The 26,008-nt window shown below is 33.4% G+C and overlaps 1 protein-coding gene across 1 annotated transcript; it reads right to left on the reverse strand.

Moving 5' to 3' along the window:
* Window positions 1-5,594: 5,594 nt before the first annotated feature.
* LOC142641430 (indole-3-acetic acid-amido synthetase GH3.6) lies at window positions 5,595-8,150 on the reverse strand. The gene is made up of 3 exons (XM_075815870.1): window positions 7,689-8,150; window positions 6,557-7,485; window positions 5,595-6,461 (listed from the first exon to the last, which is right to left on the reverse strand). The coding sequence occupies exons 1-3, from the start codon at window positions 8,009-8,011 to the stop codon at window positions 5,875-5,877; spliced, it is 1,839 nt and encodes a 612-aa protein (XP_075671985.1). The 5' UTR covers window positions 8,012-8,150; the 3' UTR covers window positions 5,595-5,874.
* Between the last annotated feature and the right edge of the window lie 17,858 nt (window positions 8,151-26,008).

Genomic DNA, 26,008 nt, shown 5'->3' on the forward strand with positions numbered 1-26,008 from the left:
TAGGGTTTATAAAATACTTTAGGTAATTTTTTTTTTGGATGGTTAGAACTTGAAGACTTGAAATTAAGTGATATGAAATAATGTAAAACATTACATTGGATTTTTAGTATTTGCTTAGTGCTTTGAACAATATGAATATGATAAAAATTGAATAGTTATAGTTTTTGATAATGTTTATATTGTATTATAAATGCGGTAAATTTAGTGTAAAGTGAATACTAATTCTTAAATTTAATTAAATACGGTAGTATTTTAGGCGCCCAATTTTGTGTTAAACCAACTTGATCTATTCACCCATTGCATTGTAAGATATACGGGTGGGTTTGAGATTTTCAAATATAAATGGTAAAACTTTGGGGATTGTAAAAATTGAATAAGATTATTTGGTATTTAAAAATATTTAAAGAGTTTAGACCTAGAAAAGTTAGACCCAAACCCGTTAACCTACACGAACACTGAATAAAAAAATAAGGTAAGGGTTATAGGAATAGAAACCCATTTTAATTCAATAAGTTTTTAACTCATACCCGATTTTTGGATATTGTTGTGGTTTACCTCAGAATAAATAAATTGTGTTAAGATCTATTTTTACCCACTACACCTATCATTACTAATTTTCATATTGCCACCATCATTGTCACTGATATCATCATTGTCAGTATCGCTATTGCTGTCACTACCATTATCAATACTGTCATCACCACTATTACCACCATCGTCACCACCGTCGTCACTACTATCACTATCGCTAGCACCATTACCATCACCACTACCCACCGTTGTTGTGAGCACCGCCACTAATCATTGGCATTACCATTTTACCACAACCATTGTCACCACCGCCACTACCAAGATAAGGATACAATCATTATTATCATCGTTGCAAGTATTATAATGCTTAAATTTTTAATTTTTTGATACTGGCCATTAACTAGTGCAATGTAAAATTGTGAGATCTTAAAAGTTTATATGGAAGTAATAGAAGAAGAAAGGCTACAATTTTTTTTATTTTATATATACATATATTATACATTAAACTTATCCAAATAATGAAAAACTAAATTAATATGATTGAAATTTACCCATTTTAAATGACTTCATGATGCTAATATTATCTCCATTTAATTTTTGGATATTTCGATAGTTACAACAATAGGAATAGAATATTCAAACCTTGGGTTTATCTTATAAAAAAGAACATGTAATGCCACCGAATTACCAAGCCTTGACAACATACTCTAAGAATCATAATACTAATGACTTCATTTTGAAAATTCTTCATTCTAACACAAGGAAAATTTAGTTTCTCATTATACTATGGTGACTTTTTCTTTACCATACATTTGAAAGAATATTGTTCAAAGTATAATATATTTTTAAGTTAAGAAGAAGAAAAAAAAAAAGTTGTGTTTGTTCTCTAATTATCATTTTCAACTAAAAGAACTTAGCTAATTAGCTCCTAACTTTCCTAATGAACTATTAATTTAAAAGCACTCCTTTGCCATGGTTCGGAAAATTGTATAGCAATTTTTTCTTAAAGATAAATCATGTTCAATAGAAAAAAAAAATCATGATGCTAATATTATCTCCATTTAATTTTTGGATATTTCGATAGTTACAACAATAGGAATAGAATATTCAAACCTTGGGTTTATCTTATAAAAAAAAACATGTAATGCCACCGAATTACCAAGCCTTGACAACATACTCTAAGAATCATAATACTAATTTTAAGATGGATTTGGAAACTCATTAAGGTTGTGTTTAGTTGGCATGAATTTAAAGTGAGAATTCAAAATTCTAAGGAGATACTAGAATTATGAGTGCTCTGTTAACTAATATTGTGGGAGTTTGAAAATTGTAAGGATATTTCCATTCCCATAGTTCATGTGATTCTAAAATCTTACCTAAATGTTAAGAATTTTAATTTCCTGCATCCTGCATTTAATTAGAATCGTAACAAATCACTCCTAAAACTAGTTAACATTCTATATTAGGTATGACCTACCATAATGACATAATGACCAAGTGAATTGTTTTCCCACCATTAAACCTTTTTTTTTTTTTTAAAGAATCCCATGAAACTTATATTAAAGTCCAAGATTTCTACAATGAGTTTCTTAGAACCCAGTACTAAGATTTAATTTCTCAAAAACTCAAGTAGTCATGAGTTTAAACTCACAAGAATCTTAGAGGTGTTTGGTAGAGTAGTTTGAGATGAGATTTTTGTAATTTTTTTAAATACGTGTAAGTGAAAAAATGTGTAAAAATGTGTATAATGTTGTTTAAAACGCAAAAATGTAAGTATGAACTTAAAAACCAAACATGCTCAAATTCTCAAAATTAAATAAAATCTTACCACAACCAAATAGGCCCTTATGAACTTCTATCCTCCTCTTTTAATTCATAAGTTGCTTCTCATAAAACCCCAACTTCGATCTCTTGTAAACATTGTCAAATGGTTGAGAATAATAGCACCGAAGTTACAAGTGCATAAACAATTTTATGAGAAATTGGGGGGTGGGGGGTTTTTTTAAACCACCATTTCAACTCTAGCAACAACGAAAGTTCATAGTTGAAGTTGCTTTCAATTGTCTACTGATTACAAACCCATCCAAATCCAAATATCAGCCTTATCATCAATGTCAGACAATCAAGAAGCATTATGCTATTGAAATGATAGTATCTGAACAGACTGAGTTAATACTATATTGGTAAGTGGTAAGATTGGACATAAATGCTACACTTGCCTGAACCTCACAGGCTCACACTATGAGAAGACAACTAGATTAGATGGTTTTTGTCATTCAATTCCACCTTCTTTTTAACCATTGAACTTTAAACATAACTTTCAATCGTGTTGTGAAAAAGGATTCCAGTTGTACTCTTGACAATATCCAGTTTATGTCTGCCAGATTTTTTTTTCTTAAAACCATGAAACTATTGGTGATTACCAAAATGGTATCTTTCACTTTTTTCCTTTCACATAAGCAGTGTCCTAGTCCTAGACTCCAGTCTTTTGATGTAAGACTGTTTCATTCGATATTCATCAAACATTTCAAAAATCTTATTAACAGTTGATGAAACTTGGAATTTCTGAGTTTATGCCACATCTTTTGAATCTATTGAGTTTTCCACCCGTATGTCCAAAGGATTAACCAAATCTTTATAGTTTTGACTCCTTTGTTTTAATTATATATATATATATATTTCAAAATATTTCTTTTGCAACAGCATTTGACTATATACGGCTGGATGGTCCATTGGTCCCATGAAACTTTTATGTGAAATGACACCACTAAATTAAACCGTTTGTGTGCCCAATAGCAATAGTGGGAGAGCAGGGCAAGACTAAGGCCAGCATCCCCTCGGATTTTACCCAACTGACCAAGTATTCAAATCCAATGTAATTTTTTCTTTACCTTTTGTAAAATAAAATTACCAAAAACATGTATGGTAAAAATAAGTGGTCCTACATGGTCAATGACCAAATTCGTCTCTGACTGTATCTGTGTGGTGTGGAATTGGCGTGAACATATTGATATTGTGTCCCTTTGGATGCGTATCGAAAAATCAGAAGACAAAGACATATCACATATGATGTGATACAAGAACACAAACGACCAAAAAAGAAAAGGGACCTTATCTTCAAGCATAAGTGCTTTCAAAGTTATTTTTGGTTTTTGTTTTTTGTTCTTTCAATCTGCAACCTGAAAAAATTGTCTCTATGTTTTTTCTGGGATTGTCTTGGGAGGCACTATTTTATGGTTATTTGTCTGGCAGAGAGTTGAAAACATTTTCTGAAATCAAAAACTGCTTTTGTTTGTTTTCTGATACAAGGGGATACTGGGAAACAGCATTCTGACTCTACCTTATCTGTCCTTCCACTTCAATACAAAACTTTCTTGGCCTCAATTGCCAGTTCTTGTCTTTTGACAGCTTCAGCTTGTGCTCATTCCCGCCTACGCTTAGTATTGATTTCATCGCCGGAACTGAGATTTTGGCTGAAGTCCTACCGTCCTAGAAATACTTTTTTTTTTTTTTCCTGAATAGACATGGGTGGATTTATTCTATAATTTACTAGTTTGATTGGAAAGATGAAAAAGTGAGAGTAATTTGTCGTATATTATAAAATTTTCAATTATGTGTGTTTGGATGGAATGATGAAAATGTGAAATCTATTATTATGCCTTTTTAAGAAAACAAGATAAAGAGAAAAATACAAAAAAGTACTACTACTTATTTTTCCTATAATTTTTTGCACTTCCCAAATAAGGGAAAATGCAAATTTTCTCTCAATTTTCCAACCACCCAATTTTTATCATAACCAAACGCTACCTTAAAGTCATTTTAGCGCGAGGGTAAATATAATGTATATTTGAAATTGAGGGTCGATTATACATTTCAATAGTTTAGGATAGAAAATTGTAATTTCCCTTTTTACGACTAAAAACTTGTTATCTCAACAAATTGTGAAAGAAGTAACGACTTAGTTCTATAGTATAGGATTTTTGTTCTAAGATGTATGCAATTTAGCAAAATTCATTGGTATATTTTAATAAATTGGTCTTAATATATTTTACAACTATTGAGGGAAACAATAAGTTTAATTATTTATTTTTAATTTTAAGAACATAGCAGGAGGATAGGAGAATAACTATGATTGGAAGAATATCACTTTATACCAAACTTTGTATCCTAGGACTTACTGTATTATTGCACAAGCAATTTGGCTTAAACATTGCAGCATACTTGGTCAAGGTTGAATATAAAATCGAGATTTTGACCTAAAGAATTTTTTAAAAAGGGAATCCCAAGATCTGGTGCATGAGAGTGCAGACATATTTCAATTTTTTAAATTACGCTTGGAAATGGTCATAGACCTCAAATAGTGTCTATAATATGATCCCACCACATCCCTTTTATTTTCTTTAAGGGCCCTAATTTTATTTATAGCCATCTCATAATTTTATCTATAGCCATCTCTAATAAGACTAATAAGCCCTAATTTCTGGACCAACCAAGCACATGCAAGGCTGCATGTTTTGTTTCAATGAAAAGGGAATAGCTTTATTAAATTCATATGCTTTGATCAATAAATAGAATCCCCATATGTTGATAAATGTTGATATAGTTTGATAAATTTGCTCTTCATCTTTTTTCTATTTGCAACATGGTTAGAATTTATTTTATTGGTCACTTGACATTAACATACAAGGGGAGAAAGCTATGCCCCGACCAAAAGAAAAAGATGCTTCTATTTCATAATACAGTAATATAGTTTAATTTCAGAGAGAGAGAGAGAGAGAGTTTTTGTCTTGTGGACAATTCACTAAACAAATGGATTAATTTATCTTTATGGGACTGTGATATATTCTTAGACTAACTCAATTACTATTGGAAAAGTTGGTGTCCTTTTCTTGAAAATTATAGAAAAAGATAGGAGTTCAGAGGAGCTGGCTCTCTCTCTGCCGTTTTAGTAAGTTAGATAACCCATGAAACTTCGGTGGTCATGATTCATGCCAAGAATTAAGAATCAAATTCCCATGAAACGTGATGATTATTGCAAGAAACAATAGCTGAACAACTGGAAAAAAAGAAAAAAAGATACTACTAATTAATTCAAAAGAAAAAGAAGAAAGGCTTTCCTTGAACCAGGAACTGTTTTTGTACACAGGCTACCTCAAAGTCTCTATGCATACTAGACAAAGACTAAAATATTCAAAGAAAAAAAAGAAGAGGAGGGTAACATAAAAACATGGGGTTAAACCTAAAAAAGGATGAATTAACTTTTTTCCTAAAACATCACAAAAACAGTTCTAAATTAACTACTTGGTCTTGGTCTTGGTCTTTGGCCACAGTCCCTGATTCCCTTTAATCTCCATTGTTCCATTTTTTGTGTCCTGGGACCCATTTGGGACATTTGGGACTAAAGTAGCTTGAAACAACCCTCGAGTTCATGAGCTCAACAATGGGTGCAAATTTAACACACCTAGGGGTCTTATATTGATTAATAGAAGCCCCTAAGCTAATCGCATAGTCCATGAGCTTATCAAAGGTTCCGGGCTCAACAATCTTGATCTCAAGGGGCCCAATTGACTTGTCAGAAACACGGCCTTGGCGGTAAACACTGTTGAGGGACTCTTCAATGGTCAAGCAACAATCTTCAAACACTGATGGTGGAATTGGGGTTGACCCATTGAGGCTAAGCTCCCAAAAAAGCACATAGTGGCCTGGGATGGTCTTGGTGTCAGCATAGCTAGTATATTCAGAAATAGTTGCATCAAACGGCATTAAATGGTTCACAGCGTTTTTCACCGCATTTTGAAGCTCAACTTCATCAGTCTTGTCAGAATCAATGCTGAGGACCACATTTTTCCTGCATATGAAGTTGAACTGAGGTGCCTTGTTCTTGAATCCAGCCACTCGGAGCACATCACCAACTCTATAGCGATATAGTCCTGCAACATCAAATATATGTTAAGCAAAATCAAGTGCCATATGTTACAAATTTTATAATTAACCACATTAAAAATAAATAAAAATAAAAAATTACCGGAATAAGTTGTAACAACAAGCTCATATTCGTGGCCTAGCTTGACATCAACTAGATCCACCAATTCTTGCTGTTCTTTTTCAGTAAGAGCTTTGGGCACGTTGGGAGAGTTGGTGACCCCATTGTTTCTGTGGACAGGAAGGAATTCAAAATAGCACATGGTGGGAATGAGGGTGTAGGAAACCTCACTAGGCTTGCAAAGAGGATTAAGGTTTACACCAAAGTAGCATTCAGAGGAAGCATACATGGTACACACAAGTGGGAGGTTATTGCTATAGTAATCAAGAATTGGAATGTACTGTGACATGGTCCCAGTCACAATAACATCCACATACTTAGTGTTGGGCCACAACCTAGTTATAATTCCTTGCCAAGAATCTTTGCTACACTCGGCTTCAATGAAATCTGCCAACATAGGATCAGGTTTGAGGATCTTCATGACAGCCTCTCTAACATAAGGGTCAGTAATTTGGGGGTTCATAGTTCCACTTCGAATATCATTGCAAAGAAGGGTCCAATGCTTTTCAAGGAACCGGATTGCGCGAATGAAGCCAGAGGCAAAAACTGCGCCAACCCTTAAGACTTCTTTGTTTTGGTAAAGGCCACAAAGAAGTTGTGAATACATGCTTTGGTAAGAGTCAGGGCAAAGGATGGTTTCATTTGGGCTAGTGTAGTTTGTGTAAGGGTCATAGGGCCTTTCTTTGAAGTGGGAACTTTTGTAATAGCTAGTGAGAACAGGGCGAGCCAAAAGGCCTCCAGGTGTCTTAGCCTCAGATTTTATGAACAAAAAGTACATTCCTTTGCCTTTGTCTAGGCCAGGAACAAATTGGCTCATCACAGGCATCAATAGGCTATAGAGCAGTGACCTCCTCTCTAGCTCTTCTTCTATTGTGGGCATCAATTTTCTCTCTCCACCTGATGTCCCCGAGCTACAAAAACCAAAACCAACACACACAGTTAGCCAACCATCCTAAAAAGCCATTCCTTTTTTTTTTTTATGGTCCATTCACAAAAACCATTGAAAAACTAATTAAAACAAACCCATTAAGCCAAACCACACAAAAAAGTCAAAACTGTTAAAATTAAGCAAGAAACAAAAATAATAAGTAACATATATGATATATATATACACCTTGTCAAGAACTCAGAAATGGGCCTTGAGCAGAGGATTTTGGAAGTATCACCATTGGCTATACGATTGATTTCCTGTTGGATATCCTCGTAGGTGCTGACAGGAATGACTTTCTTGAAGGTCTCACGGTCATTGTGACCTTTGAGACCATGTTTCACCAAGTACTCCACGTTAGCATTGCGTGTGAGTATTTCACCAAGAACACGTTCTTGAACTTTATCAGCGTTAGCTGTGACATCTTCAATGAAGTGAAGTGTCTTCTTGTTTTTTTCTACAAGATTGTAGTCGGTGGGTTTCAATGAGATCTTTGGAGCCTCAGGCATGGTGTTTGTTCTCTCTCTCTCTCTCTTTTTTTTTTTTTTTTTGGAAGCGTGATGGAGTGGTCAGGTAGCTATGAAGTTTTTGGCTGTGAGAGAGACAGAGTTTGTTATAAAGGTGAAGATGGTTTTGTGTGTGTGTGTGGGAAAAAGAAAGAGAGAAAGTGGGCTTATATAGAGAAAGATATCAAGATGGCTCTATTGCAGTAAACGAAGAGTACATATTGAAGGGCATATGTGTAAAATGCTGCATTTTATTATCATTTTGTTTTTTCCATTTATCATGATGCTTCCATGACACATAGAACCATGGAACTTCCATGCATTCACTAGTCAAATTAAAACTTTGGATGAAAAAGCACCAACTCTAAAAGCAAACAAACACGCAAAAATTCTACTTTGAAGTGACTTGGCATCAAGCATTAGGGTACTTTAGGTCCTTTGATCTTTTAGTCCCATACCCAATTGACCAGTTCTCTTTTTTTGTTCGCAAAGTTCCATGAACCCAAATGTTACATTACCACTTTTTTCTATTTTTTCATGCTTAAAAATTTAATTAAATCCTTTTAAGTTAAATTTTGACTTTTGCACGCCAAAGGTTTTTATAAAAAACCATTTTAAAATTGTCTTTCTTTTTAAAGGGTCGGTGGTGACGGGTGGTGCTTCAAATGCGTATGTTTTTGTGCTTGTCATTCAAGGAAGAACGGGAAACCATTTAGAATCCACCTTCTCAAGGTGTTTCAACTACAAGGGGTTATAAATGAGAGAAGTTTTTGACCAGCAATATCCGGTAAAAAGCCAGAGAGTACACTGGTTTCATGCTGCTTGTAACATGGGTGTCCTACAAAATACCGGCAGCCCATTTCCTTATGGCCTGTTTAGATGGAAGGGAAAAAGAGGGAGAGTAGAGTAGAGTTGGCTAAAAACAAGTTAATTTTGTGCTAAATTTACTCTACTCTACTCTACTTCCCCTTCCTCTTTCTCAATCCAAACGAACCATTACTTATTTTGTTAAAGTCTAATTGCATTTCCCAATAACCAAAAAATGGCGTTGCCTTGCCCTTTCTCTCAAATAATGATCTCATAAATCTAGTGTATAACTGTATATAAGTTACCTTAAATTTAGTTTATTATTTTTATTTAATAATATTTTACCTTAGCGAATAGAATGTAATAGAATGATTATAAGAGAATGGAAAGGAATAGAATATATTTAAACAAAAGAAAGGAATTGAATAAAATGAAATTAAGTAACCTTAATTGAATATTTTAAATAAAGGAATGAAAGTGAATAAAATGTTAATCTTGTTTGAGAGTAACATAGAGGGAATCGAATGAAATCAATCATTTTATGACAATATTACTATTAAACCTCTATTTTAAAATAAATGGTTGAATATATAGGAGTGTTTTGGGATTTTAGTAAAACATTCATTAAATTTAATTCCATTCCCTCATATTCCTTCCAATTTTGGGGGATGAAAATTTGAGATTTTAATGAAATAGAGAGGAATGAGTGTTCCCTCCTACCCATCCAATTCTCTTCCATTTAAACTCTCAAATAAGATAATGGACTTTCCATTTCTTCCATAAAAACTCTCAAACAAGTGAAGGGAATAATATTTTAAAATTATTATTTTTATTCCATTATATTCCCTCCTCCCAAACAAAGGCTAAGTTAACAAATTAACTTTTTGAAATCAATATCATGCATTCTTAGAGTGATAATTATTAATTAAGTACAAGTTCTTGTAGGTTTGGTGGAGTGACAAAGGCCGAAGTTCAAGTCTTTATAAATAAGTTTTACACACATACACTTAGATTAGTGTAAAAATAGTTTTTCTATCTCATATTAAAAAAAAAAACTATTTGGATTCCACCACAATGTATTTAACCCACATGTTATAAAGAAAAGAAATGATACTATGACCATGCCTAAGACATTTTCTCATTGTCCTCACAATTCAATCTATCATGATATTTTAAAAAGCAACAAGTTTAAGAGACAATGGTTTTACTAAGTTTTATCACTTTATAGTCTATCATTTGTGATTTGTATCCCTATCACTTTTTTTTTTTTTTGGCTAAACAAAGACTTTTAGTAAAAGAACAAACTAAGAAACAGAGAAAGCATCCTCCAACAAAACATTCACAACTACAAGAGGAGTGGAGTTAGAACCAAAGATCCAAATACTCTATTACAAAGAGACCAATGTCCAAGTTTATGAGCAGCTTTGTTAGCCCTTCTAGAAACCCAACTAAAAGAAAATGAATGTACAAAATACGCTAAGTCCTTAGTTTCTAACAAAATATTAGTAATATGCCAAGTAATAGAAGTACAAGAGGTAGAGAGGCCTTGAATACAAGTTTGGCAGTCACTTTCAAAAACTACATTAACAAGGTTGTATTTCACAGTAATGGAAGCTGCCCATCGTAACACTTCTACCTCCGTTTGGACAGGAATATTGGTGTTTACTTTACAAGAAAAGGCAAACACTAATAGTCTGTTTGGAAGTTTAAAAAAGGAGGGGGAGTAGAGGAAAGGGAGGGAGTGTAATTCAATTACCTTGTTTGGAAGTTTTTTAAGGAATGAGGGGTTTGGAGGGTTTCATCTATCTCTAACCCCTCATTTTTAATTCCACCAAATTGGAGGGACTTGGAGGGCGAGTAGAGAAGATAAATTATTGACTAAATGAATTCCCTAATTTACCCTTTCTAAATTAACAAAATTACAAACCGATTATATAAATAATCTTTGTTTGTTTCCTGAGAAAATTTAACACTACAAATGACAAATCTTCTCAGTGCTTTCGTACAAACCAAGCACAATTTCTACTAAATTTAATATCTTTATAGTTTCTATCCAATATTTTCTCAGCAACCAAACAAAAAAGAGAAACTCAAAACCGAATACTACACAAAGTCTCTAATTGCATAAATCCAAAGATCCAATACCCAAATCCATAAACTAACAAAGCAACGATCACGAAACACAAAATCAGTCACACCCAGTTTCCCACATATTCTCGGCATTCAAAGACTAACCTCAGCAGCAAGGTATTCGATGAAAGGCTTGATTGGAAGGGACCAAGGAAACCCAGGCTAGGAAGTGACCCAGATGGTCTCCTCTCGGGTACTGCACGTGAGTCAGTGTCACAGCCTTTAGTGGCGGTGGAGGCATCATCATGTGTGAATAGTGTGATAGGCCAAAAACGTATTGACCCCTAGTGATGGATTAATTGATTAATTAGCCAAGTTTACGTAATTAACCAATTTAACATGCAAACGTGTGGTAGCACAAACAAATCACCAATAAACTAAAGTGCTGCAGAAAATAAGTTTGACACGGTGATTTGTTTACGAATGAGGAAAACCTCTAAGGTAAAAACCCCACCGGGTGATTTTAAGGTCACCACTCTCAAGAATCCATTATTATCAAAACAAGCGGTTAAAAGTAAATGAATCTCAATACCTTCTACCCAATTGGACTTATTCTGTAGTGACAATCTCTCATTTCAATGCACGGCTTCCAGTACGTGACTAACCAATTGCGCGGATCCCAGTACGCGACTTCAATGACCAACTTGAGAAAGATATTGGCTGCAAAGTTCTTCAATTCATCCTCACAATGAAGAACAAGAAGATGCTTGGTTACAAAACCTTACAGTGCACAAACACAGCAGCTTCTTCACAAAGAGATGAACTAGAGCATACTTTGTCTCTAGTCACAAATTTCTTGAACAGACTTTGCTCAATACTTGTGCAACTTGTGTCTACTTTGACGGCCCTTAAATATAATCTTTTTATATGTCTAGGGTTATGAGAAAAGAAGACCCAATGACATATTCACAGATTGAAATCAAAACAAATCTGAAAAACTGTTTTTCTTAAACCTCGACAGCTAGAGATGTGAGATGCTGTCGAGTAGCTGTCGAGCCTTGGGGCTATAACAGCTTTTTAAGCTCGATAGATGATAGCTGTCGAGCCAGCTATCGAGCTTTAATGACAGATACTTCTTCAACTTGTTTCTTGGATAGACTTGCATGGCTTTAACACTTAATCTTGAAACCTTATTTCTTGAAGTATTAAAACATCCTAGATCTACCCAAATACAAGTAAAGTGTGTTTTGTCAAAGGATTAGCCAATTACATAAAAGAACGACATATGTTCTTAACAAGTGAACCACATATGTCCTAACATAGTGAATAATTCTGGGTTTCAATTCAGGTAGGAAAATGGTGGTTAAGGAAGGAGAATTTCAGTTTTAATAGATTATTTGTTGGTGTTTGTTTCTCGGGAAAGCATTGATGCTAAAAAGGAAAAGGAGCCTTTGTTAAAGAAAACTGAATTTATTTTAATTTTTATTATAATTTTTTTGAGGTAATAAAAATTATTTTATAATAATTAATAGTAGTTTTATACTTTTATTAGTGGTATTTGATGGAATGAGAATGTTGATTAAATAATTATGGGATAATTACAGATTAACCACCTGTGGTTTGCCTCTAATTTGACTTGTTTACCCGTGGTTTCAATTTTGACACTTTACCTATCTATGATTCCCTCCGTTACTAATACGTAACTCACCTCTCCTTCAGCCGTTACTCTAACACAGAATATGTCAAAAACAAAAGCCTAAACAGATCAAAACACTCCTCACTCCCATCCAACTTGCTCACCAAACTAAGATCCTAGATGCTACAATGCAATGCGCTTGAGATTTTCCATACTACAGACCAAAAAGTGAATTCCCTTTACACAATTGAGCCTAATCATACACCTGCTTACTTAGTTTCAATTTTCACAGTTTTCTCAACAACCAAACAGATAGCTAATTAATCAATCCAAAAATTGAATTAATAAATAAATAAACAAAGAAAGATCTGACCTTCCCACAAATCTTGAACATGAAGAATATGAAGAACATACCAAAAATCTGAAAAATTATAGGAAGTTGAACCCAAAAACAATATCCACCACATGCCCAAACACTGAGCTGATCGACCAGCCCAAAGCTTTTCTAAGAGCAAAATTCCTCTGCAAATGCAAAAGTGTTTTTGGGAAGTAAAAATAGTCAAAACCCCAAACACATTTCCAGCAAAACCTAGAGCACAGAAAACAAAATCTCAATTCAATGGCAATATCACTGATTATCAAAACCTTAAACTCCATCAAAAGAAACCCAAAATTTTTCAAAACATTCTCATCCCAATCCCAAATCCAAACTCGTCTCTTCACTTCCATTGCCAACGCCCAAGAGCCCTAATCCAAGGACCCATCTTCCTCGACCTTCACATTCTCATCCGATGGTAAAACCCGTAAAGACGACAATAACAATAGCATTTACATTAAGGCGCTGAGCTCCAATTCCCAGACGACGTCTTCATTGTCCGTGACAATGACGATGTCGTTTATGACTGGTTTGATAGTGGGGAAGAGGTTCTACAATGAGGTGAAGGTCAAAAAGTCCGAAGATAGGGTTGGGTGGTCAGTGATGCTTGATTACCGGACTCTCAAGAACATACCCAAAAAGTGGTATGTTCTTCATGATTTGGGTTTTATTTTTTTGGGTATGTGGCTAGGTTTACTTCGAATATTTCTATTTCAGGGGGCTAGTTAGATTGAATTGGCTTTTTGGCTCAAGGGGTTTATTGGTTTTGTTTGTATGATGGGTTTCTTAGTTTGAGGAAACCTGGGTTTATTTCTTAGTTTGAGGAAATCTGGGTTTATTTCTTAGTTTGATCTTGTTTTCTTTTGCTTTTTTTTTTCCCCCTTGTTTTGGGATGAGAAAGACATAAAATGAAAGTAAAAAGACTTATTTACCCCTCTTTATTAACAGAGGTGGGTAACAGAGACTAAACGAAAGTAACCTCAGATGGGTAAAGTGTCAAAAATGAAACCACGGGTAGGCAAGTCAAATTAGAGGCAAACCACAGGTAGATAATCTGTAATTATCCCAATAATTATTTAATCTAACAAATTAATCATAGACCAATGTTGCAAGTCCATTTTCAAATAGGAGTAAATTTGTCTATTCAAATCATTTCCTCTCCTTTCTATCCTAATTTTAAAAACATTCAAACAAGGTAGACGATAACCATTCCCCTTTACTCTCCTTCCCACTACTCTCCTCTCCTCTACTCTCCTCCCTCTCTAAACTTCCAAACATGCCATAAATTCCAATTCCAATCCCTAGCTATCAATGCAATGGATGAATCCTCAACACCTACTGCCGCAACATAGTTGATCTTAATTGCATCCTTCTCAGGCTTCGCCCAATGGATACTAATTGAAGGGGGAGGTGGTGATCTATTGGATTTGTTGGACACAACCTTCTAATGTTCCTGAAATTTTCTTTGAACACGTCTTTCCAATTTTTCTTTCCTTGGTTTGATTCCCTCATGCACTGCTCTGTTCATCAATTGCCACAAAATTTCTAATATCAAGGCTGCATAAATGGTGAACTTCTCTTGTTGGGTTTTCTCTACCATCAAATCTTTTTGGGGGGTTGACAATAAAATTAACAAATTGGTGTGGGTCATAGAATTGAATATTCAACATTCTTAGACCCCAATCACACCCAAACCACAAAATTTGAGCTACTTGGCAACTAGTAAACAAATGAAGAGAAGATTCAGGTGCAAAATTACACAATGGACAATTTACATCAATATTTGATACACACCTGGATAAGTTCAGCTTTATTGGGAGTATATTAGTAGCAATTCTCTATAGGTGCATTTTTAATCTGTCATAAATATTTGCCTTCCATATATTGCTTATATTATAATTGTTCAAAGCAGGAGGATTTTCACTTCCAATAGCCAATAAGCAGATTTGTATCCCTATCGCTGTCATTACTCTCAATAAAATAAAATAAACGGTAAGAGAGATACTATGTAATTATGTATGGTAAAAATTGTATGAATTTTTATATTGAATAAATCTTGTTACACATTCCCTATAAATCATGTTTCAAAAACGCTTCTTTAATTAAAATTATGAAATAGTAAAATTGTATTTTAATTTTTTTATTTTAAATAAAATTGTGTTTGAAGCTCATCTAAAAGTGTGTACAGTACATGTGTGTAATAACGGTAGTGTAATAATCATGGGTTGTGAATCTTGTGATATAGAGGTGCTTGTTAACAACTTTTTTTAAAAAAATTTGATAATTTTTTCTTTTGTTTTTCTTATAGTTTTATCTCATTTTTTTCAACTTTATAAGTGTTATTTAGTTTTTTTTTTTTTTTTTTTTTTACTTTTTGTGACTTTTTTTTTTATTATTTTTTTTTGGTACCTTAACAGGCACCTGTCTTTTTAACATTTTCCAATAACCATTACCTTAGAGATTTCTTGTTAAAGTATCTAAATGGGACAGCGCCAGCTGGCTGCCTAACTTATTAGGATGACACGTGTACGAATGGCAGCTCAGTTGCCTGTGGCTTCACGTAGTTTTTTATTTGGTCGGAGGAGTGTAGATTATTGGTGCCATTTCCTCGGCAAAAAGTCGGCTGTAGCTGCAACAAAAGTACAATAGTCATGTGTTTTATTTACTACTTGCAACATTTTCTTACATTGCTGCTGCTCCTCCCATTTCTTTTGATCAAATTCAGTCTTTCAGTCTGGTCTCAGATACACAATCATGTCCGTATGATATTGTCTGTGTATGTACATCAGTGTACAAAAATAAGAGAATAAAGAAAAGGGTCTCTGCAGGGTCGGTTAAATGGGTTTGGTTGAAAAGAGCTGCAAAATTTGATTATTCATTGCCATTTGTAGGTGTGAAGAAAGAAAGTGAAAGGGGGTTTGAAATTTTTAGTATGGTTAACCTAACCATGACTCAAGAAGTGGAAGATAAAATAGACCATTAACAGAAAGTTGTTCTAATTGTGGTTTTGATTTTCTCTATCTAGTAATTTCCCAAAAAAAAAAAGAAGGTTTTTTTTTATTGGTATAGAGTGCCGGCTTAAATGAAAGCATTATTGGGGCCAATATTTTCTCAATTTGTATAAACAATTTAGGTCGGTACACATTGAGTTTGATAAGTTGTATTAAGTGTAAGTAACTTTATCCCCATCCCTCCAAAAATAGATGCACTTTTCAGAACTTTGGATTGGCTCTTCAATGGCTAAAAGGTTAAAGGTACTAAATAGGTCGGAACAAAGCTATAGCTTTGGGACTCTGTGATCCTCTAGGAAACGTATATTATTTACCTTTAATCAATTCTAAAATGCCTAATTTGAAAATCAATGAGATCAAGTGCAATACTTTAGCTAAAAACTTGGCAAGTAGTGTTGATCAAAAGGGATCTTTTTGTGCAGCAATAATACAATCTGAACTTTGATTTTCAAACTTGGTAACTGTGCCAATTCAAATAATTTTTTGGCATTTATGTACATGCAAATTGTATATTGACAAGGTACATTAATAAAGGTTAGATCATAATTTTTTGGCACCCCTCAATGCCTTTTTTTTTTTTTTACAGAAACCTTTAATAAAGAAAAAAAAGAGAGAGAGAGAGAGAAAAAAAGAAAGAAAGAAAGAAATATTTTCTGACCCTGCACATAAAGTATGTTTGTTTCAATTGCCTATTCAGAAAAATCACGCCAAGAAAACAAACAATATTGCAGTGGAGGCAGCACCAGCAGTCACTTCTTGTCCTTGTAATCGGTACCTAACGTATCCGTATGTTGTTTTGGGTCAAAAGACAAATTGTACGCAACACACGCCACCAAAATGTCAACAAAGATAATAGCAAACCATTTGATACTTATGCATAACCGAACATAATTGACCAATTTTCTTCAATGTGACAGCCATATATATATATATTTATTTATTTATTTATAATATTCTCATAAATTTTTGGACAAAAAAGTTGTGTTAACAAATTAGTCATTTTCACTTCCCATTACTTTTATTGAAGTGATCTCCCTCCACATTGAACAAGAGTTGGTGCTATTACATTTGAGCCAACCAATTTACCCTTGACTTTATATTCCATTGCTAAATAAAATATGTTTTTAAAACAAAATGATTAATCATTATATCATTTTGGGCCATAATTGCAGTGAAAAAACAGTCAAAACGATTTACAAAGAAAAAATGATCAAGAAAATAAAATAAATTATTGGATAGAACCCAATGTGAATGTGCTACTTCAATGCATCAACCACAGTGAAAAGTATTTTTCACACCAATTTTTTAATCCCCATTCACCCTTAATTGAAGAGAAGTTGTTGGATAAAAGGTATTCAAGTTGACGTCACTGTCATATTATCACATAATCCTCCACCTAAGCATATGTCAAATCTTTACACGTGACACTCGCCACTTGTTCACCCTTTTTACTCTTTCTTTAACTCTCCCGTCATAAGACTCTTAAAGTGTGTTTGTTCTAAGGTGAATCATGGTGGATGAAAAATTTTAAAGAGAAAATGGGAAGAATTTTTTTTTTAGTGTGTTTGGTTAGGTGGGGAGGAAATAAATTAAATTGTTGAATTTAAGTGTTTTCTCTTTGGATTCACCAAAAAAATTTATCTCCAAAATAGAAAAAAAAAATGAGACTATTTAATGGACAAAAATACCTATGTTCGGTTCTTTTTTTTTTGTGGCTGGGCACGTTGCCTCTGTCTAGTTTTTTTTTTTTTTTTTTTTTTTTCTTGGATGACTGTACGTTGCTTTTAAAATTTTTTTTTTATAATTTCCTGGGGCCGTGGCTTTGGGGGTGTACTGTACCAATTTTTTTTTTTTCTTTTCTTTCCCATTGCTTTTTTTTTTTTTTTCTTGTGTGATAGTTGTTTTTTTTTTTTTTTTTGTTTAACTAGACTTGCTTTTTTTAGAACATGTTTTTTATTTTTTAATAAATTGGGTGATTATTTTTTTTTAGTTGTTTGTCACTTTTTTGTTTTAATTGGTCACTATTTTTTAACAATGGTGTATGCGTAAATTTATACAAACTCACTTTTTCTAACCCTCCATTTTTCCACCTCCAACCAAAAAAAAGTGAGAGAAATTAAAATATTTTCTATCATTTCACTTTTTCATCCTCCCACTATTTTCTATCCTCTCATTTTTCCACTTCTCTAATCAAACAGACCCTTAACTTAAGGGACGGCACGTGTTGTATACCCAGCCGAATTGACCGGTCAAACTCTCTGACTAGTAATATGATCGGATGGCTAGGAAGCTATATATATATATTATATAAAAAAAAAAAAGTGTGAGACCCTCTTGCTTGGCGGGAGGAGAAATTGGGGGAAGGCGGGTGCACCAAGGCAGCAGGTAGGCCAGCACCCAAGTGGGACGCATTGTGCTTGGTGTGAGCGAGGGATTTTGGGAATGTTGTGTGAGTGAAGAGTGAGAGAATGGGGGTGTGTGTATGTGTGTTTATGTGTGTGAAGGGACTATGGGAGACACAGACAGTAATGCAAATCTTTGACCGTTGACCTTTTATCCCATTTTTTACATCTTTATTTAACATCTCGAGGGAAATGGTAAGAATGTGTATATTAATAATCATATATAGTACTAAACTTGTTAAAAAAAAAAAAAGGAAACGTGCAAGTTAAAAATCCCAAAATCCTTGCTCTTCTCCCCTGTCCCCCATTACCCAAGTTTCTATTTTTTTTTAATCAAATAAACTATAGAAATCTGCAAGTGAATAGAAGGGTTTTTTTGGAGTAAAAACTGCACATAAGTCAGATAGGTCCATTAATTATTGGATACATCGTATGATTCAAGCCTGAAGTCATGCACTTTTCTTGTTAAAACTATATATTATTCATTATCTTTATGGCAATGCATGTTCATTGTAATTAAGGGGTTCACATGAAGGATGAAATATTTTGATTTGGAGCCAAATATTGAAGATTGGGCAACCTTTCTTTTGGTAAAGGAAGAATATTTGATTGAAATAATAATTGTTAAATGTGTTTCTCTTGTGGTTAAATAAATGTATGTCACAATCTATATATGATAGTAATTAAAATCACCAGAATTCAATTATCTTGGCAGAGGGAATCAAAATGAGATAAGGTAATAAAGATGCCAGCTAATAAGTTCATAAAGATAAGATGCCAGTTAACCCTTGTTGGTACAAAAATAGTAATATAACGAGAAGGGAATATGATGCCAATAAACATAGAAAGATAGAACTCTGTGACTGATAACATCAAGAATCAAGATGATAATTAATTAGCTAAGCTTATAATAACATGGGTTAGTCATGTGCAAACCTAAAACCCTATAGTAAAATTGAATGATATATTAAGATATGGCTGAAAGTGATATAGAACTATATATGTAGTAGACATGGTGATTATTAAAGCTAAGGATAGGGATAGATATTTGGAGAAAATTGAGTACATGCATAACTCTATCAGATGCTTTTTAGAAATTTTTTAAATTAAGTTACTTATGTTTGACCAACGTATATATAATTGCAGTAAATGTGTTTATTGTAGGGCTGCAGCCAACCACCAGTGGTTGATTCTGACTACTAATGTCCTCTAAGAGGAATACGGCACGCACCTCTAATTTTTTGGAAGTATGAAACTGTGAATGTGGCCAAAACCTATATAAATAGACTTAGAAATTTAGAATCCCACGAGAATGAGTTTACACTGAAAAACTCTTTTTTTTTTTTTTTTTTTTTTTAGAAAAAGAAAAAAGAAAGATTTTTTGATATTTTTGATATAATCATTGTGGCCATGATTTTTTTAATTAGACTTAATTTTAATTATGTTGTTTCTACTATAATATAATGAAAAAGATGTGTGCATATCTAGCAAAAATAAGAAGAAAAAAAAAGGTGTGCATATTGATGTGAGTTACAATCATAATGAATCAAATATCCAAAAACTAGCTAGGTTACGTAGATATAAAAGATAAATATATATATATATATATATATATGGTGAATATGGCACGTATGTAATATGTTATGCTAATGAAATGTATATAATATAAGACATGGACATGTTTTTCAATGACAACTTAATTAGAAAATGACAGGGACGATATTACGTAGAGGCATGAAGCTTAATTACTAACTGTGATAGGTATTGATAACCTTCTCATATGGACATGATCAAAGGTTGAAGTCCTTAGAGTGAAACTCAAGGTTCAATAGCTTCTAAATGACACCCTAGAGTCATTATTTACATTACCAGCATATACTTTTGAATATGCTGTAATTAATTTTGAGAAATATGCATATAGATTAGTACAACTATATCTTGAAGTCACTCTCTAATTGCATATGTAGTAATTCAGTCAATAATAGTATCACATCGTGTGGGGGCAGTGAATGTGTGAATGAGATCTTGCAGCACGAGGTGAAGCTAGAAATTAAATGAAAATCCAAGTGATTTTAAACAAAATTCCAGGCTAGAGCACATTGAATTTCTACATTTTGGCCAAACCAGCTTTTTAAGACATGATTAACTTTATGAAACCTATAATGTGGTCCCTAATATCATGTTGCCATTTGGGTGTAACATGGAGAAAATTGTTACAAACAGTACTAACAAAAAGAGACATTTCAACTATCCATAAAAAATTAATATTAAAAAAAAAAAATCTTCACTGGATCGTTAAGGCAGGAATGGATCCAATTCTAACGTGACATTTTGGTTAATTACCATGATTACCTAAAGTACGTGGGTCTGACTCAAGTTTAATTCACTATATAAAAGATTCAAAGATTCATATCAATGTATAAATTGTAAACTATTTGCTAATCACATGCAACTTTTTACTTTCATATGTATAACGCAAGAGTCAAGGTTAAAGGTAGTAGTGGTCCTTTTTGACACACCGAAGAAAGGGCTTTGAAGCTTGTGCTTTGAAAATTTTTAACCTTCCAACTTGGCACAAAATCACGGTTATACATGCTAGGTTTTGCTTTAAACATTGCCCACAGTAAGGAGGCTCAGCTTCCAATTCTTGTAATGATGGACTCAGGTCCCTGAACATGAACATCTATGAGTTTAGCAACCCTACCTTGCTGCATTATTGTTGGAATCTTTTTATCTTCTTAAGGTGAAAAAGTAATCAAGTAACAAAATCATGAATGTAATGAAACATGTTGAAAACAGGAAAAATATGGCTAAGAAGTCTTCAGGGGGCAATTGCTTGCTATGCTTATTATGTCTATCAAATTCTATCCAATGTATCTCTATGGCCCTCCCTATTGATATTTTGAGCCTAATTGGCCCTACTAGTGGGTCTAAACTACTTCGGTAGTTCTGTTTGCTTCTCATGCAAGTAAGTCCTAGACACTACTCAGAAATTTGGACTAGTGAGTCATTATACAAACAGAAAAATTATCTTATATAGAAATTTAAACTTAATGCAGCAATAATAAAGAAATTAATTATGTTTGCGTTTTGATTTGAGGGTTTGAGCCAATTATTCTTAGGTCATTGGCATTATTATTATTGGGGCAAAGTTTCACATCATGAAGGACTTGAAATTCAGTGGCACATTTCTTGATATAGCTAAGTGTACAATTCAGTACATATGGAAATTTGGACCGTAAAAATTGTTTGCCTATGAAGACTATCCTCTTGGAGATATGTGTTTGCTGTTGCTTATTCTTCTTCTGCTTTTTGGCCTAACATTTCCCATTGCACATGCAATATAGCTCATTTTGCCGACATGATCAAGATCTTCATGATCATCATATGTAAAAAGATAGAATTGAATTGACAGTGTATAACTATATATATATATATATATATATATATAATATGCAAGAGGCAAGTACTTGGCTCGTACTATATATGTGTGTGTATATATATATATATATATATATCATGGACGTGTCCATGCAGGCTTAGAAGAGGAAAAGTATTTTTTTTTAAAGAGAAACAAAGAAAAGAAAAGAAAAAGAAAAAGAAAAATCTAAAGTAAAAGTTTACCTAGCTTTATGTGGATAATTATAAGTATGATTCCATGTCCTCCACTTCATGCACCAAATAGATAACACAGTACAGCATTACTACAAAAGCAAAGCTCAGCTGTCAAAATTTTCACCCTCCAATGGAACAGTCAAAAAAATCCACTAGCACAAAGTTACTGCAAAATTAGACACCCTTTTAGGCCTAGTTCAATCAGATATGATGCACTCTCATGAGGGTCTCATGGACTAGTGAAGTCCTTATCCATGACTTTATCCATTTGTGTTAAAACCATAAAAATGTTGCCGATAACTTTGGCCTTTTGGATGTGCTTTCCATGGCGCTTTTTATCTTGTTTTCTTTCATTGTCATTTACCTATTAGTCGAACATTGGTGCTTCCATTTCATTATCAAAAAACAAAAACAAAAAAAGAAAAGAAAAAAAGAGGGTGCTTAATCCCCTCCATGGATCGATGGTGCTTATGGGGGTCTTTATCTGCAAACAGTTAGTGCACTCTTGTCGGTCAAGTGCCCCAAAAATTAGGGGACACTGTTCATGCGTCTGTAACTTAAAATCTGAACTAGTAACAGAATCCAAAATCATTTATGTCTATGTGCCTTTCACCAACAAAGGAAGTTCTACCTATAATTCTGTTACTTCAAATACTCACATAAGGACTAGCTAGACTCGATCAGGATCAAATTACCCTTGGCTTGGCGTAAAAGTTACTTGTACCCTTAGCTCAAATGATATTTTGACATGCCAAAAGGATATGATTCTTCTTTATCATTGTAGTCCTAGCAATAGAATGATGTTTCCGTCAGTGATTCTCAAGAATTTTGCATGTAAGTGCATGTATGTCACGAGGGGTTTTAGGACTGCAAATTATTCTATAACGTTTTACCACAATTTTAACTTAGTATTATGAGTAGTTGACTATTACTTACAAATGACTTGATTTTTTTTTTTTTACCACTTTACCGCATCATAGTTGTGGCAAAGAAATTGTCTATTAGTTTGAGGTATTAGATTTTTTTTCGTATAATGACTCATATTCCAAAATTGTCGCAAGTTGCTAATCATAACTTGTAATAAATTTGAAGAAGACTCAATGGAAAAACTTTTACATGTAAAAATTTGAATCATAGGAGGGAAAGAGTTGCTTTCCATCGGCGTGAATTTCACATGAATCTCACAAAACCTTTATGAGTCCGGTTAATATATATCTTTAGGATACAAATTAATCATCCATTTTAGAAAACTTTTTATTGAAAATTGAAAAAGCATTCATAAAAATTAATCACTTTTTCGCTTTCTCATAAAAATATTCTTAAAATAGTTTCTTAGAATAATTTATTAAAAATTTCTTAAAAACCAAGTATATATTTCAAAGATCTTATCTTTAACGCATTTAAGTTTGCAAAAGAGAGAATACAATTAAAGTACACATTCAATAACTATGAAGATATTTCCAAAATACAAATATACAGATTCGACTTTGAAATTTAGCACTCATGTTATATATAACATATAATAGAGCTAACAGTGTCCTTAGACAAAGATTTATAGTTGACTAGAAGTAGTCCATGTAAGCGCAATAGCATAAGCATATTACTATTGAAACAGTGTTTAGGAAAAAAGAAGTCCTCAGATCTCAGAAAAGCTGAAATTATATCTTGTTTGCACAAAATCAAAAGCAAACAAATCCTAAAGAATCTAATTCAACTGGGTTCTAGCTGTACTCAGCTTTCTAGACCTTGGCGTCAACTGGTGACATAGATCAAACATTTTGCCCATAGCTTTTTAAGATATGATTACCATTAGGAAATCTTATTTGAGGCTAAGATTATAATCATGTTTGCCAGGTATGTGGAGCAAAAATAAAACTTGGTAAAAGGGATTTATTCTAGAATACATAAAAAATAATGAAGTGCCAGCACTAGATTAATGGCTATATGGCCTACGCAGAAGACCTAATAAGGAATGCTTCCTAATTAGGAAAAAACGACATTTAACAAAATCATGATTGGTGCCTGGCCAAATTTATTTAAATTCTGGAGGCATTGGGGGTACAAAAAAGAAGAATTAACCAAATGGGTGACTTTGGTTTAGGCCACAAATCACATGCTAGTACCAATAAAATGAGTTTGTCGGCTACTTTTCTTGGCCTGGATTGGAAGACAAGTGATAAACCTTTGTGCCTAGGCTCAAGCATTTTGATTATGGCCTGGTTTTGTAGGGGAGGAAAAAAATTAATCTATAATTAAGAAAGATGAAAAGAATGATAAAAGATTGAAGAAAATTACAACCATCAACCAAATCAATCAAAAAGTTTAAGGAAACAATAATTTTTACAAATTATTTCACAAGTGTTGAAGTAACACATTGTAATTGATGCTAATAAAAGCAATGTTTATAATAAGTACATGTAAAAATAATGTTGTTTCAATTGCAATTTGTCATAGTCATTAGTAATTGTGTGGAGAAAGCCAGTAAACATTGTTTTGTGCGGCTTTACTGTTTGAAAGATAATTAAGGTGACTAGGGGGGATTTGTGATTCCAAAGCAAAGGACTGTCCATCGCTAAGTGTGACCTTAGATTCCCTATAATTGTTGTTTTTGGTTTCCTAATCAAAAGCAAATGCATCAAAGTGATATAGACTATGGAGTTAATGTCCCATCCTAGCTAGAGGTCAATTTGCTTAGGTAAAACCTTTCAGCCCATCGTTTCATGTCGCTAAATGGGCTATCTAGTGGGACCTAATGGTGCGAGCACCCGCTTGACCACAAGTACGCAAAGAAAAAAAAAAGCCTCTTTCTCTCTTTTCTCTTTTAAATGATGATTGCAGTCATATGGAGTAGGGGCATACTTGAGCTTGCATTCAACAAGTTTCATCTTTCTTTGCTCTTCCTTTTTGAGCCTTTTCATTAAAATTGTTTTTTGATAATATAGGTGTGACAAAGAGGAAGAGATATAGACATAAGAGGAGGGAGGGGGTGCTTGAGACCAGTTAAGGTGGGGAACATATTCATATAGAAGTTGAAAAAAATAAATAATGTACATTAGTAGCTAGGCTGCAAAACAGTGTTCCTTTGCGTTGAATAAGATTAGGGATAGCCATAATTTTCCAATAAAAACAAATTTAAGAGGGAATTGTGGTCCACGAATGTTTGGAAGAATTGTTGGTTTGTCTAGATAGTGCTGTGGAGAAATGAAGATATATATATATAAACCATGTTCTAAAAAAAATTTTCTTTAGAATAATTATATGACTCTTGTGTTTGTGAGGTGTGGTTGAAGGATAGGAGCTTTGGTCCCATTTGCATATGCATCTAAAAAGGGAGAGAGGTGGAATGTCATGTCCCCTCTACAATTGATCCCCATGAAGAATGTAAAGGAAATTGCATAATTGTGTCTTGTTTAACTATCTTTTTGGCCCCTCCTCCTTTGCTTTCTCATCAAAGGAAAGTGGAGGAGGAACAAAAGCACAGCTCTGTGTATGCCCCCACACCACCTGCTCAAATGAATCACATCTCTGTTCCATGATGGTACGTTTTGGTTAGAAGTACCTAGACATTGGTGTTAGCACCACATCCAAATTGCCACATAACTAATAATCCTACTCCATTCCCTTTTTATTTTTTATTTTTTATTTTTCTAAAAGTGTATACATATATCTATGTGAACTCCTAGATTCAGCATGTCAAAAATATACATACACTATACACCTTTTTGGACAATCATCATAAAAAGGGCAATACCCCAATGGACCTTTTTTTTTTTTTTACTCCTCCTAGTTGTCTGTTTTTTTTCACTCCCATTTTTTGGGGGCAAGAACAAAGGATAGTTGATTAGTAAAATAAATAATAATGTTTTCATGCAATAGGTGTCTGTTTTTTTTTTTTTTTTTAACTTTGATAATTACAGTGGAAGGAGAATTTAAACCTGGACATTTATGTTGAAAATGCCAAAACATGTGTTGCAGCTATCTATCTCTCTTTTCTTTTTCTTTTTTTTGAGAAAATTCTGCCAAAACATGTGTTGCAGCTATCTATATATCTTTCTTTTTCTTTTCTTTCTTTCTACTTCTTTT

Source organism: Castanea sativa, chromosome 6, assembly GCF_040712315.1.
Source record: "Castanea sativa cultivar Marrone di Chiusa Pesio chromosome 6, ASM4071231v1".
NCBI classification, from domain to species: domain Eukaryota; kingdom Viridiplantae; phylum Streptophyta; class Magnoliopsida; order Fagales; family Fagaceae; genus Castanea; species Castanea sativa.